Consider the following 15,437-nt stretch of genomic DNA (forward strand, 5'->3'; position numbering starts at 1 on the left):
CCTTGTATATTGTATATAGTCACTAGCAGATCCTTTTGTATATGGTCCTTGTATATTGTATATAGTCACTAGCAGATCCTTTTGTATATGGTCCTTGTATATTGTATATAGTCACTAGCAGATCCTTTTGTATATGGTCCTTGTATATTGTATATAGTCACTAGCAGATACTTTTGTATATGGTCCTTGTTTGTATACAGTCACTAACAGATACTTTTGTATATGGTCCTTGTATAATGTATACAGTCACTAGCAGATCCTTTTGTATATGGTCCTTGTATAATGTATACAGTCACTAGCAGATCCTTTTGTATATGGCCCTTATATATGGTATATAGTCACTAGCAGATCCTTTTGTATATGGTCCTTGTATATTGTATATAGGCACTAGCAGATCCTTTTGTATATGGTCCTTGTATATTGTATATAGTCACTAGCAGATACGTTTGTATATGGTCCTTGTATATTGTATATAGTCACTAGCAGATCCTTTTGTATATGGTCCTTGTATATAGGTCACTAGCAGATCCTTTTGAATATGGTCCTTGTATATTGTATATAGGTCACTAGCAGATACTTTTGAATATGGTCCTTGTATATTGTATATAGTCACTAGCAGATACTTTTGAATATGGTCCTTGTATATTGTATATAGTCACTAGCAGATACTTTTGAATATGGTCCTTGTATATTGTATATAGTCACTAGCAGATACTTTTTTGTCTGAGGTCCTTTATTAAAATTACTTCCCAGATGAAAAAGTCAGTGAAGATCAAAATAAAAGGCACTTATTTTGTTTTGTGCCAATCTACTGGTAACACTCTGGTCATTAAATAGTCTCTAAATATTAGAAACCTTAGCTTACAGATAACTAAGTTTAAGTCCTTGTAATGTACGCATGTATGTTACATTGTCCAGATACTTTATCCATCTTTATTTGTCTATTTCTAGGCCATATCCCCTGTGATCTCTTGTGGTGCAATATGTACATCAGCTCCACCACCTTCATATGTATACACAGAGCAGAAGGAGGCATGTATTAGGATTGCTATCTCTTGTAATGGGCCTATGTGTTCCGTCCTCTTTTATAATAATAATGTAACATTGTGGTAGTTCTAAGTACTTGTGTTAGGCTTTAGATGGATCATGTGTCCCCGTGGTACCGTAGGATTCTAGACCTAAAACAAAGCTGCCTTCATATCTGTCCTACAAAAGAATTAAATGTTGAGTGGGGATGAGGCGCTGGACCATGAACTTACTCTAGTCATAAGGAGCAATATTTGGGCCTGATGGCTCGGTTCTGGCAGCTCTTCACAATGTGAACAAAGACTAAAAAAGAGCGCCAGGTAATTTTCTCAAGAGTCCACAAAAAAACCTTTTATTGGCTTCACAAATGGCAACAAGAAAATATGCACAGCCAACATGTTTCAGGGGTCAGGAATCCCCCTCCATTAGGGGCTAAGCAATGGACACTGATATACTCTAAACTTACAGAAATGGATTAAAACCTGTCCGTTCCTGCTGTTAAGCACACCTAGGCCTAATGGGCAGCTCTAGCCTAGGATCCCAGGGACTTCACAGGCACACACGGATTATTTCAAAGACTATAGCTGGCTATACCTTAGTACGTCGTCAGTCACGAAGGGGTTAAAGCAGAACTCTGGGGAAAACTATTATGAATCCTTGAAGTGGGGTTACCCCCACACTGCAAGGGTTAACGGCTCATTTTAGTGTAGGGAGGATAATAAGAAGGTTATACTCACCTGAGAGCCTCAGAGCGGGGTTAGCCCACTGCAAGGGTTGCTAATCATTTTCCCCGGAGTTGCTTTTTAAGATTTTTCTCATTCAGCCCCAGGAGTCTTTTGATCTTGATACCCCTGCTGCAAAGCACAGCCGGGTGTCTGACTTCCCTATTTTATATCACATGTGAGCAATATAGCTCCACTACTGAACGACCTTCACAATCCTGGCTAAACAAGGTGCATCGCCACACCAAGGTGACCATTCTTATCACCTCTTTAGTCAACAAGCTCCCTGTGTATGACAGAGTATGAATAGGTCATTCTGTGCAGGCATTTAAGAGATGGCAGGAAGCCAATATAAAGACATATTCAAGTATGCATACCAGGTTATAGTAAAAATTAGGGATGCACAGATACTTTTCGAGTACCAATCCCGATACTTGGCATTTTCATGAGAACTACCAGGGTTGCAGCGGTTGCAGCTGGGACCTGGCTCTGGCGCTCCACCACTGTCCTGAAATCATTAGTCTGTATTGTTTTAGAAAAACTGTCACATGACACTAAACAAAAATGTATCAGTACTCGTACTTGTAAGTACTCGGCAAGTACCAGTACTCGTACTCGCAAAACTGGTATCTGTACATCCCTTTATTTATATTTATAAAAACAAAATCATACATTAAAACAGAGATGTAATAATCCCAGGAGCTCCGTGTGCTCCTTACAAATGACAGCTGCCTCCTAATTTTTGAATTTTTCTCTAGTCTAATCTTGGAGCTCAAAAGTATCAGTACATTTACTCGTACTTGTACCGAGTACTGTACTTGGTATCTGTGCAACCCTAGTAAAAATATATATTCATTAATAAATACTATTAAAATGAATGGTGTTTATTATCTACTTGGAGTTCAGCTTTTTATACTGGCTCTTTAATAATGGCAACTTCCACTGTACACACCAGCAGCCATCTTGGAACGGGGACAAATGCCTGACAGCAACATAGCAACGCTATACTTACACTGCAGCAAAATTACGAGAATGAATTGGACATAATGTGAAATATGTTGTAATCCAAAATGAAAATATCTTGTTTCTATCCAACACATGTACATAACACAAAACATCTGCAGAGCACATCGGTCTGCTTCTCTCTGAAATTACAATGCAGGTGCCCCAACTACAATCGTCTTTTAAAATGTGCTGCGTCTTATAATACGCCACGGCATGCAGTGCTATAATCAGCCTCATTGCTGCACAGCTGGCACCGAATACTGTGCTGGGCCAAGTTTATGTTAACCCGACAAGCACGTTGCTGTCAAAGGCAACGAGGGACTGAAGCGACAGCATGGCAATGGGTCCAGAACAGGAAATGTGGTGGTTGCGGATGTAACCGAATCTTCAATGCAGTTGTGAGTCCACAAAACAGAGAATGCATATCTGGTTACCCGCAAGGTACACATGCAGCTGATCATAGACTAAAGCATTGAGGTAACATTGCTGACAGAGAAAGGATTATCGATATACAATAAGCAATGGCATTTACGGGACATTAGGGGCAATCATTTATTTTATAGGTGTATAAATCTAAGATGCTCAATGGAACACATAGGCACCAGATATTCTGTATCGATAACAATTTCCCTTCACGCTTGCTTTGATATTGATTAAACAGCACACGCAGCATGCACATGGCGGAAGAGCCATCTTGAAAATGCAGTCAATCAATTCACCCAATTCAGCGGCAAGCCATCACAAAGGGCTCCAGTATTTCAAATACGGCGTTCTCCTGAATATTGGTTTGGTATACAAGTGGGGTATATAAATGAAAGGTGCACAATAAACTGCCTATTGCTAACTGGACTAAAAAAAAGTCCCTCTAGTGGCCACAAACGCCATAATAAATAGACACAGAACCCATCACATTTGAGAGATGACCTGTGTAAAACAAGCAATGTTATAAAATAACTTCTATATTGTCCTTCATTCCTCCAAAAAAGTTGTCAAAGTCTTTAAACTAACGATGAGCCACCAAGTGAACCATAAGTGTCATTTCTAGCATTCTGAAATTCGACTAAACCTGTCCCGAACATTTGCAGCACAGATGAATGGAACTAAGTAATGTTAAACAGACTGAAGAATGAGGACATTCGTGGGCTGATTTATTAAGCTGAACAGCAACATGCAAAGTGTTGTAATTCTTAGCAGACGGTCAACAATCTCTTTGCAATGATTTAACCAATCTGAACTCGTGAACGGTGGGATGTCATTGGCACACCACCATCCTTTGCACTACTTTGCTAAAGGGTTAGTCTACTCTAGATCTGATTATTTCACTTGTGTGGGCTGACCCATTTGTTTCTAAAATTTCCTGGGGATTCTACTGGAAGTCTCACTCTTTCTGCTGCATTCTCATGTAAAAAAAATGTAAAGTTGTCAGGAAAAGTGAGAAATCCCAGGAGGGTAGGTTAGGTGCAGAAATCTCATCACCACAGTCCCCAATTGATATATAAAGTTGGTGGGTGAAATGGCTGTTTTGGGAAGACTAATCTTTAAAAAGTTTAGCAAAGTTTTCTTTCAGATACAATGAACTTTTTTTTACAGCCCCCCCCCCCCAAAAAAAACGGAAACATAAAGCAAACAAAGCAGCATTTTAATTGTTCTGATCACCCAGTGCTGGTAAAAGCAGTGATGTAATTGCAATGGGTCAATATGCGTGTACCATGTTATTCAATAATAGTTGTATGTCTCTTAAGAGTTGCCATCAGTGGGCAAAAGGCCCCAAAGTACAATGTGAAAAAAGATGTCTTACCTTTTCAATTTTGTCAAGCCAGCCCTTGTTCTGCGTAAGTTCAGCCATAAACGCCTGGTGCTTGAGCCATTTTTTGTGGAGTTTCTGCGTCACGTCCCGCGAGTTATCCCGAGCCATCAGTGTCTTCTCACTGACCCAGGCATCCAGCTGTGGAGGACAGAGACGAGGGTGAGAGTGGAGGAGTCCATATTTGTAGGCCAAAATGGGCACTTCAGCAGCCCTGGCTGCATTATTTGATGTCAACGTGGATAGCGAAAAAGGCGGGAAACAATGTCCCACTATACTCCAGAGTCATAATAATGTAAACGTCTTAAAAAGAGGATGGGACCCTTTGGAAGATGGATGAGCCAAAAATGATCTGAGGCTGAGAGGAAAAATTGTGAGGGCAACCAAGAAAAGTACACAACCAAAAGTCTGAATGAACTGAGGAACTGTAAAGTCTGGGGGAATGAGAGGCAGGAAAGAGACAGCAGGGTTGAAAAGCGATAGACAGGAGAGAGAGTAAGGGACAGTCATTAGTAGAGTGAGTGAGCAATAGTAAGAGACAGAGGAAGAGCCCAACTAGTAGTCATGAGAAAGCAGAGTGACAGCAAGCATCAGGAGATAGACACAGGGAAGTCCGTAAGGAAGTAGTTGAATGAGAGACATGCAGTACAGGCCGAGTATAAGATACAGCAAAGGGAAAAATATGTATTGCGTACTACAGAGCAGAGGTGACAAAGGTAAGGTCAGGACTCCATATAGAGACAGACAGGTACCGAGGCAGAATACTGACCAGAGCAATTTCTAAGGAATCAAGCATGCAAGAGCAATGGATGGTATTGTTAGCACACTGGAGACAAGGATGAGAGGTATACTACAAAGACACTATCATGAGAACGAGGCAGACAGGTGAGAGAGACCAGGAAAGACAAATGACAGCCAGGTAACAGAGCCAGGTATGAGCAATGACATCAAGAATCAATGAGGAGAAAGAATGACCGGTGAGACTAATGAAGTCATTTACAAGAAAGACAGAAAAGAGAGGGGAACAAGACCAGGAAGGTTGAGAAGAGACACACAGGTAACAGAAATGTTATCAAGAACAGATGAGAAAGACAGAAATACATGTAAAAGAATGCAGAGAGACTGTGATTGAGATGATTGAGAGATAGGCGGGTGAGAGCGTGAGATGGAAGAGTACAGGGAGAGCGGTCGAGTGGAAAGGAATAAACAGGAGACTGCAAGAGATGGTGCTGTGCTGCCTGCAGAAGCTGCTGTCAGTGCGCTGTGTCCTGCAATGCTGTTTGGTGCAGTGAGATTTGCTGTCCCTGTGAGGGGTGGGCTGCCTGATCCCCCCCAGCAAAGAGCCTTCAGCTGGCCCAGGCACCGAACGCGGGGCCCTAGCTATCCTGACACATGCTCACTGGCAGCAGGTCCCTCTCGGTGCACAGTCAAGGTGGGATGGTGGAATGATCCTACTGCAGTGAATGGATGGAGCGGGGAGGATCCTGGCTGAGATGCGTCATCTCCCCTCACCCCTTCCCCTCTCCTTCCACACTGCCTGACTGCCGAGCACAAGCCCCTCTGTTCCCTGTATTTAACTCTGTCTCTCAACCGAACGTCACGAGAAAAACTAAAACATGCTCACTATTGCTCACCAAGAACTGGCGTATGAGATACGTGTATGAGAATCTATGGGATATGAGAATAAAATATTTCTTAATAAAACTGAGCATCTTTCTTAGTGAATGACTTAAAGGGACTTTGTCACCAAATTAAATACAGGAGCATCCGGAAACTGCCGTTCTTTACTCACAGGCTCTGCACTAGCTCTGGGAAAGTCAAGCCAAGTTCATATACGGTACCTTTACTGCAGGTGATGTCACTGCCCCGGAGTGATAGACAGAAATATGGAGGCTGCTATTGCTGGCCTCCTACTGAAAATGCTAGCTCAGGGTTAGGCAACCTCGGCACCCCAGCTGTTGTAGAACTACAAGTCCCATGGGGCACTGCAAGACTCTGACAGCCACAGGCATGACTCCCAAAGGCAGAGACATGATGGCATTTGTAGTTTCACCACAGCTGGAGTGCCGAGGTTGTCTAACCCTGTGCTAGCTGCGTGACTGTCACACGGATACTGTCCGAGTCCCTAACAATAAACACATTTCCACATCAGCTGCTTTGATTTCACTTGTTGCGTGCTTCCTATGGGTCAGTGACTCCAAAAGGGTTTTAAAGAAACATATAAAAAGTTAGAGGCAGTCATGGAACACGCTTTTTTAGAAGGAGAGCAATAGCTGTCTTTATATTTCTCTCAGCACAGGTTTCCTTTAAATATAACCTGCAGGCAGTTTCCATCAAGTGCTTCGCACACAGGAATGCAGCTTTATTACACGTCTCGCTGTGATGCTTATTTATGAACAGATGCTTATATTATCAGGGTGCCACCTGGATTTTATTAGCTCTTACTATCCAGCAAAAAAAAACCCCCAAAACATTAATCTTGTATTTTACCGTTTGTAAATCATTTCAGCACCATGGACAGCAGTAGATGCAACGTAATAACATCCAATGGAGTCAGCACATACGCTTTCAGCTTGTTCTATGCAGATCAGGATTAAAGAAGAACTCTGGGCAAATCAAACCATTGCAGTGGGGATACCCCTGCCCTGCAAGGGTTAAGTGCTTGTTTTGTCTAGGGAGCTGGAAAAAAAAGATATACTCACCCGAACCGTGAACACGACTGGCTCCTAGACCGCTCCCTTCAGACTGTCTCCTCCTTTGCTCCAGTGATAGAATGCAGCGTCCTCATGTTCTATACACTGTATACAATGTAATGACTCATAGGACATTATACCACTGGAGCAGAGGGGGAGTGAGGCTAAAGGGAGCTGGTATCCTGGTTCAGGAGAGTATAACTTTTTTTTTTTTAGCTCCCTAGACCAGGGGTCAGCAACCTTAAACACTCAAAGAGCCATTTGGACCGTTTCCCACAGAAAAGAAAACTCCGGGAGCCACAAAACCCTTTTGACATCTAAAATGAAGATAACACGTTATATATAAGCTGGGTCTGAGGTGGGCTGGTCACCGGGGTCCCTTTCCCTTTACCTCCTCCCAACTCCTCTTACCTGCTGCTGCTGGGGCCCGGCCTCCTCCATTCCCTCCCCTGTCACCTCTGCCATGCCGCCCCTGGTACAGCTGATACCCATGTAAGAGGCCCCCCTGGCTGCCCAGACCCCTCACATGGATACCGGCCGTACTACCCTGATGGCGGTGTTCTATCAAAGTTTGTGACTAGGTTACAATGTGTGACCGGTCACATGGTCACACATTTCAATGTAATCCGACCCAGTTTTTTGGCGGTGGAATGTATGACCGCCAATAGGTGAAGCATTCCAACGCTTTGTCAGCTGTTCCAGGGCAGATTGGCATCACAGATGTATGTGCAAGAGAACTGATCTGCCCTGGAACAGCTGTTCGGTCCTGAAATATCACTTCTTTCCGACTCTGTGAGTGCGATTTCCCATTCCACAAAGTCGGATAGAAGTGACATTTCAGGACCGATCAGCTGTTCCAGGGCAGATCGGTTCTCCTGCACATACATCTGTGATGCCGATCTGCCCTGGAACAGCTGAGAAAGCGTTGGAATGCTTCACCTATTGGCGGTCACACATTCCATCGTCAAAAAACTGGGCGGGATTATATTGAAATGTGTGAACACGTCACCAGTCACAAACTTTGATAGAACAGCGGCTCTGTCTAATCATTTAATCCTAGAAATTGATTATACTAGGCAACATTACAGTGTAATGTTCCCCATTATAATCCACTTTACTAATTAAATGAAAAAACAGCACACACTGTGTGCAGTTACACCTGTACCACTCCCCCCCCCTCCTCATTCGGACTCACCTGCCAAGCCTCACAGCCTGCATCCCAGCCAGACGGTGTGCACTGCAAGGGTTGGGGCATGTGACACACACTTCTCCTCTCCTACCGCCTGTTACTATGGATGCGGCCAGGAGAGGAGGTGAGCCCCTGAACAGGGAGCCGCAGCAGAGGGATGAAAGAGCCACATGCGGCTCCAGAGCCGCAGGTTGCTGACCCCTGCCCTAGACAAATTGAGCACTTAACCCTTGCGGGGGGGGATTGCTCCATTGCAAGGTTTAAGATTTTCCTGGCATTCTGCTTTAAATATCTTATAATGTATATTAGAGAATCAGTACTGAATTCTGAAAGGCTTGGCAGGTACGCCAAATGTTAGTTGGCTCCTGAGCTCTGCTGTCCAGTAACTGCAGCCTGGCGCAAACATAAACTCTATCTAAATCCAAGACCAGAAATGTATTAGATTGCATCTTACCAGTCCTTAGAGGTGTTGGCTGCACTCCATTTCTGGTTTTTCAGGCCTCTTTCCTTTATTTTCGCCTGGTGATCCAGCCAGTAACACACTTCCTGCCCTAAGCTGACAACACTCACTCATTTTACTGTATCTAATGAGGAACAATGTTGTCCCCCTCAGGTAAGGAAGTGTGTAAGGACTACAGAAGATATCTCCCATCCTATACTACATAACAGAAAGAGAGCCATGTTCAGTAGTTCACAGAAAGAACTGGGCAGCGCTTATAAGACTGCTTGAGATAACATTGCAGTGTGGACAGGGCAGCACTGGATTTCTGGCAGGACTAACAGGTATAACAAAACACTTTTAATGTTTACTTAACAGATCAAAAGGGAGAAAATAGAAGTTCATTGTTAGAATTTAAATACACTTTAAATGAAGGGATACTCCAGACCACAAGCGGCTAATGCTATTCAGCAAACACTCCAACTTTGCTAAAACTGTGACGTGCATTCATCGTGCCTCACAGGAAACCTATCATGAGAAAAACACAGAGGCTGCCATATTATTCCTCTTTCTGAAAATGCTATTGCCTGGCTTTCATACTCACCATCTCGCTGCAATATTTAGAATCATTGACCTAGACCAGTATGCAGATAAGACCTTCTGACTTTCCTGACCTGAAAGTCAGTGGATTGGCATGGCTTTTAAGGCAACTGACATTATCAGAGGGAGGTCAGGAATGACAACCCCATCAGACTCAATGATTGAAACAACAAGGAGCCTACAGTGGGTGTATATGGGGATACTTGAACACTATAAAAGGGATCCTCAGACCAAATCATTTTCTACAAAAAGAGCGGGCTGATGAACTGCAGCAATGTAATGTTAATGCTTTGCGTGCGTCCAATTTTGTGGAAACCATTGGAGGAAGGCCCTTTTCTGTCCCAGCATGTGTTCCCTGCGCACAAAGCTAGGCCCATAATGATGTTGGTGTGGTGGAAATCAAGTGGCCTGCACAGAGCCCTGACCTCAACCCTACTGAACACTCTTGGGATAATGAATTGGAATGCAGATAGTGAGCCGGGTCTTATCGTCCAACATAGCACGTGACCTTACAAATGCTCCAAGCGCCAAAATAGCACCTGACCTTACAAATGCTCTTTCAGATGCATTTGTACATATACACTCCAACATTTTGTAGAAAGCCTTTCCAAAAGTAGTGGAGGCTGTAAAGGGCGAAGGGGCAATTACTGCTCAGGTTTTGGAATGGGATGTCCAGCTCATATAGGTGTGCTGGTCAAATATGTACAAACATGTGACCACATAGTGTCGAGATATAAATATAGTCTACGTTTAGGATCGTATATTACAATCATACCTGTTGTATATTTTAGACTGGAGCTCACAGAACAATGTCACCCTGACAGTGGAGTCCCTTTATGAAGTGAGATACATATACTGTAATGCCTCATGGAAGGAGCAGCCATGCAAAAGATGTTTATATAGTGAACACATGATGCTGATACAAAGTAGTGTCTATCTTCACTCCCTCAGGCCCTGGAATAGAGATAACATCATAGACAGTGAAGATGTCGCCCTGCATGTGCATGAAAAACCTCCATGTGACATTCTTGACAAGTGGAAAGCTACTCATGGTAGCTGAGGTGAACATGGTGCCTCTGTAAGCACAGCAACAGTATGGGTTGCAACTTTCACCCATTCAGCTTAGATGCCTACTCAGAGCTGCAGGCCACAGAGGTTTTTCTAATGGCTACACTGTATTCATAATGCTTTTTATCATACACAAGATGGAGTGGCAGCATGCAATATCTAAAATCTTGTGAATGCTCTAAGCCTTGGTTCCCAACTGGTGGGTTGCGACCCTGTTTTCAGTGGGTCGCCGCATGCCTTCCACATTTCTAGGTGAGAGGCTCCTCTGCCTCCCCCTAGCGCAGCATTGTCAGTTCTCACACCAAGCAGCCATTCAAAGTGTCAGCATGAGGTGAGATGGGATGGGGCTGTGGCCGCGAGAGAGCTCAATCCATATGAGCATTGCTTACAGCTCCCTTACGTGTCCTATAGAGGTGCTATGGTGACATCAGATTCTGGCTCCCGGCACCTCTACAGGTAGGACAAGGGGGTTGTACAAGCAATGCACATATGGATGGAGCTCTATCACAGCACAGCAGTCCACACTGGACCTCAGGCTGTGGATCCACTCCAGTTCTCATAAGGGAGGGAGACTGGGTGGACCTTAAAAACATGTAGTAAAAACATTTTGGAGTGTGTATGTGTGTCAGAATGTCTGTGTGTCAGATTGTGTCAGTGTTTTTTAGGGCCCGTTCACACTAGTACAGTGCATTAAGTCGCATAGTAACGTGTGATTAACGCACTGTACTATGCATTGGGAGATGAGCAAACACATGACGGTGTTCGCTCACTTCTAGATCCTGTCACGGCAGAGGCCGTGACAGGGGAGGGGATGGATTCCCCCCTCCCCGCTCCGATCCGCCAGTGCTGACTAGATAGGCAGAGCCAGCTGTCACTCACGCAGCTGGGCGGATCTCGACATCGATGTCGGGATCCGCTCCGGCGTCTCAGTATACTGCGAGCTGTAGCTCGCGGTATACTGAACTTAGGGTGACGGGAGGACGCTAGTTTGTGTCCTCCCGTTACCCTAAGGAGAACTATGGGGAAAAGCCTTAACCCCATAGTTCTCCTTTAATGACCAAGGACAAATGTGGGTTCTGAGGTTGCACAGGTTGAGAACCACTGTTCTAAAGTGTCCACTGTTCAGACGTGTGACAAGCGTGGGTAACAGATATTTTCAGCCAGCACAGTAAATAGAAAACGAAATTATGATTTCAAAAAAATTTTAATTTAAGATCACAGAGGTGATTCATACTTAAACACTCGCTTTTACTCCTTTAACAAAAGGTCTGCTACACAACAGCAGATGTCTTACTGAGAAGAAGATTTGACAGCTTGCTGCAGTCTTTCTTTGGATCCTGAGCCTCTGGAATCTGTTGCAATAGGTTTTATGCAATCCATGTATTGCTGCATGCACCCTGAAAACTTACCATTCTCATTTCTATGGAGAAAAGAAAATGGCAGCTAATGGACCACAGCAGAGAAGGAAAAAGCCTGTTTGCCAAGTCATCATGGCAACTGGACTGACTTGGCTAGTGGCCAGGATGTCCTGCCCTGAAGGTACTCTGTTACCTCCTGATCAACTGGGAAACCTACCACACTGTATGAATGGCCAGGAAGTGGGGATTGCTTTCCTCTGTCGTCTGTGTCATGTGACTTACCTGTGGGGGCCACTGTATATGTGGCTGCTAAGGGGATGGGGGAACACTGCAGATGAGGCTGCCATGGGGAAGGGGGAAATTCACTACACATTAAAGTATAAAGACAAAACCACTTTGTTTCATTTTGGACAGAGTAAAGAAGGTTAAGACCTTTGTCAGTAAACCTGTCTGTGGTTCCAATCCCTCAACACTCACAATATGTTGCCTTATGCTTTAAGCTTTTTAGGGTAGGCTTAAAGGAGAACTATGGGGTGAGTGAATTACACTCATCCCCATAGTTAGAGCCGACTTGTGACAATGAAACTGTCACACGTTGGCTCTATTGATCAGGAAGTGAGCGAAAACATACTGCCGCATCATCTCCCTGCAGAGAGCGGTGACTGTCAGTCACGGCTCCCCGCAAGGATTCCCCCCCTCCTCTCTCCGATCCTCCAGCGCTGAGTGGAGGAACAGATGGGGAAGGGCACAGCTGGCTCTGCCTCTAGATAGGCAGAACCCGCTGTCAATCAGCCAGTGGGGCGGATCTTGCCAGCATTGTCGGGATCCGTCCCAGCTGCAGTGCTACTGTATATATAGCTGGGAGATTTGAAGAGCTATAGTAGACGAGGACTGCACGCATCAGGTCAAACCTGCAGTTGCTAATTTTAGCGCCTGACGCCTAGATTTCAGAAAGATCTTTCAAAGCCAAAACCACAACAACGACATGTCAGAAAATGTCTGCATGTGACAGGGAGCATTTGCTATGCTCAGTCATCTTTATTACTCATTGGATTTGACCCATACACTAATTGTGTATCTTGCCATTTTGTGCTGTATATGCAGGGGTTTAATCTATTACCTCCAAAGGGTAACTTTTTTGAATAAATAAACTTTAACCAGTTGACATCCGCTGTGTTATCACAGCCCGGAGGGAGTTCAGCAAGGAGCTGATCTCCCTTCATCTTCATCCTGACGCCCTCCCGACCCGATCCTGGGCCGCAGATGGGGCAGCGGATCCCGGGACTGAAGGTGGGGGGGGGCGAAAAATGCCGTCTGGAGACGGCAACCCGCCAATGCTGCAGTGCCGTCCGTCCGTTTTTTACAACGGGCGGACGGCAAGCGGTTAAAGAAAACAAAAAACAGGGGGTGCCTGCCCTAATGTAGATATATTTAATAGATGAATAGAAAAGCAAACATTATACTTACAATGGAATCGATCAATCAATGAAAGGCTCACTGTGATTGCCCCATTGTGAGTATAACTTTTACTTTTATATTCGTCTATTAAAGATATCTACACTAGGACAGGCACCCCCCGTTTGGTTTTTGTTTCTGCTAGATACTCCAGTCTCCCTGACTGAAGCGGGGCTGCCTACCTGTGGGATTCCCTTGTGCGCACATCTCCAGTGGAGGGTTTCTCTTGGCACTAGTGGTACTTACACATTCAAAAAAATTTAACTCCTTTAAAATAGTCAGGCCAATTAAGCAATTGTACAAATATAACTTATTACATGTTTCCTTTCCTTTTCTGTCTTTTAAGACCTGCACTGGAACATACGGTATGTCTTTCTTTTTTTTTTTTTTCCCTTTTTGGAACCTGATTCAGGGGACAGTACATGGAACCATATGGCCATATCTGATCTGATTACAACAAGCAAATCAGATAATACTGTGATAATGCTCGCTGTATGCCATCAGACCTACATGACTTGCATGAAAATACCTGAGAATACCTGGCTGGAAAAGTCATGTCTCAGCAAACCAACATTCTAGAACACAAGACTCCTACCAACAATGCAGTTTTAGGTAGGTAGGTGACCTTCTGCATTACCCCACGTGTGGATAGAAATACTGAAATTCTGGGCAAGTAAATGAAATGCTTTAAAAGCATTTTAAAGTCTAATTTTTGCATTTAAGAATACCTGTAAAAAACAAACTAAACTGACGATATGCTTAAGACACCTTCATAAAAGATGCCTCCACATATCTTGCAGGCAACTCACATGGGTCATATAACCAATTTAGTGTGGCTTTTAATATTTCTTTTTTTAAATTGTGGGCTACCACGGATGGCCACCTTCTGAAAATTTTGTGCCCAGCTTCTATATATCAGTCTCAAATCCAACAAATGATAGAGGAATAAATCAGAATTTCTTACTGCCGTACTTGTTTTATGACTCTGAAAGCATCTTTGTGACAGCCAGGTAACCAGCATTTTTTATAAGAACAAGTCAGCGATTGGCTGCATATATTTCTGTATTTCTGACATGCAAGATGTTCTTGATTGTTCGGCTCATTGTACTGAAGAAAAGGGAGTCGATAGCACAAGATGTGACACTTGTGAATATATCTTTAGAATGACTAAGTGGCTGAATATAATGCCCAGCAGGCAGCTCTGAAGCTGAACAACAATAGGCAGCTGCAGGCCTGTCAGCTGTAATAAGAAGATCTTCCCAGATAGAACAGTGGCTGTACAGCTGGAGCCAGCAGCAATGTATGACTATGAGAACAAAGTGAGCTGTGATTCCTTCCGTTATAGCTCCTATTGTATGTGCTCACATGGTTGTGGCCAACCTGCAAAGAACCCTTTAGCAGCTTCGGGGCAGTTCCCACACACATTGGAAGTTGTCATTTACAGCACATTCGCACATGATTTTCATATGCATTTATGTCATTTGACCAATTTCATGCATTGCAATACTTTTTTTGTGTGATTTTGAAAAATGCATGCGGAAACACACAAAAAATTACAAAATGTAAAAAATTGATTTATTTTTCATGTTTAGTGGTGGGAATGGGTAATTAGAAAGAATCTGGCATCAACACAAAATACAAATAACACTGATGTTATAAAAGGCAGGCCTACACCTACATGCAGCAACCTCTGTTATCCTGCAAAAGCTTAATTCTCTCCTAGTAGTGCTGAAGCCTCCCCGACCCTTCCTGCCTCCTGCACATTTCTACTGACCAGTGAGGCAGTCCATTGTAGTGATTGGCCAATCATGGCTGGATTACCCATCATGGAACATATGGTCCCATGCCACAAGCGGCAAATTTGGAGAGGTGGCGCAGCATGGAAGAACTTTGTTTTACATCTTTTTTTTAATTTTTTTTCCCACCACCCATCTATGTTGCTGCCAGACATATAGGTTGTAATCTAACAGCGGAACTGAGAGAGGAGGGGGATAGGGCTCTGGTGGATGATTGCTCTCCAATCAGTGCTCACTTAGACACCATGATGGCTCCACCCCTCAGTCTGTATGGATCCCTAG

At 43.8% G+C, this 15,437-nt stretch overlaps 1 protein-coding gene across 1 annotated transcript in view; it reads right to left on the reverse strand.

Annotated features, from left to right (window-relative positions):
- Positions 1-15,437, reverse strand: part of SPTBN4 (spectrin beta, non-erythrocytic 4) — a 124,811-nt gene that overhangs the window by 56,168 nt on the left and 53,206 nt on the right. Inside the window, exon 20 of the mRNA XM_018562600.1 lies at positions 4,552-4,698. Within this exon, the coding sequence (XP_018418102.1) occupies positions 4,552-4,698 (147 nt within the window). The remainder of the gene's footprint in view (positions 1-4,551; positions 4,699-15,437) is intronic.

The sequence above is a fragment of the Nanorana parkeri genome, unplaced genomic scaffold, assembly GCF_000935625.1.
Source record: "Nanorana parkeri isolate BGI_ZX_2015 unplaced genomic scaffold, ASM93562v1 scaffold586, whole genome shotgun sequence".
In the NCBI taxonomy this organism is placed as follows: Eukaryota; Metazoa; Chordata; class Amphibia; order Anura; family Dicroglossidae; genus Nanorana; species Nanorana parkeri.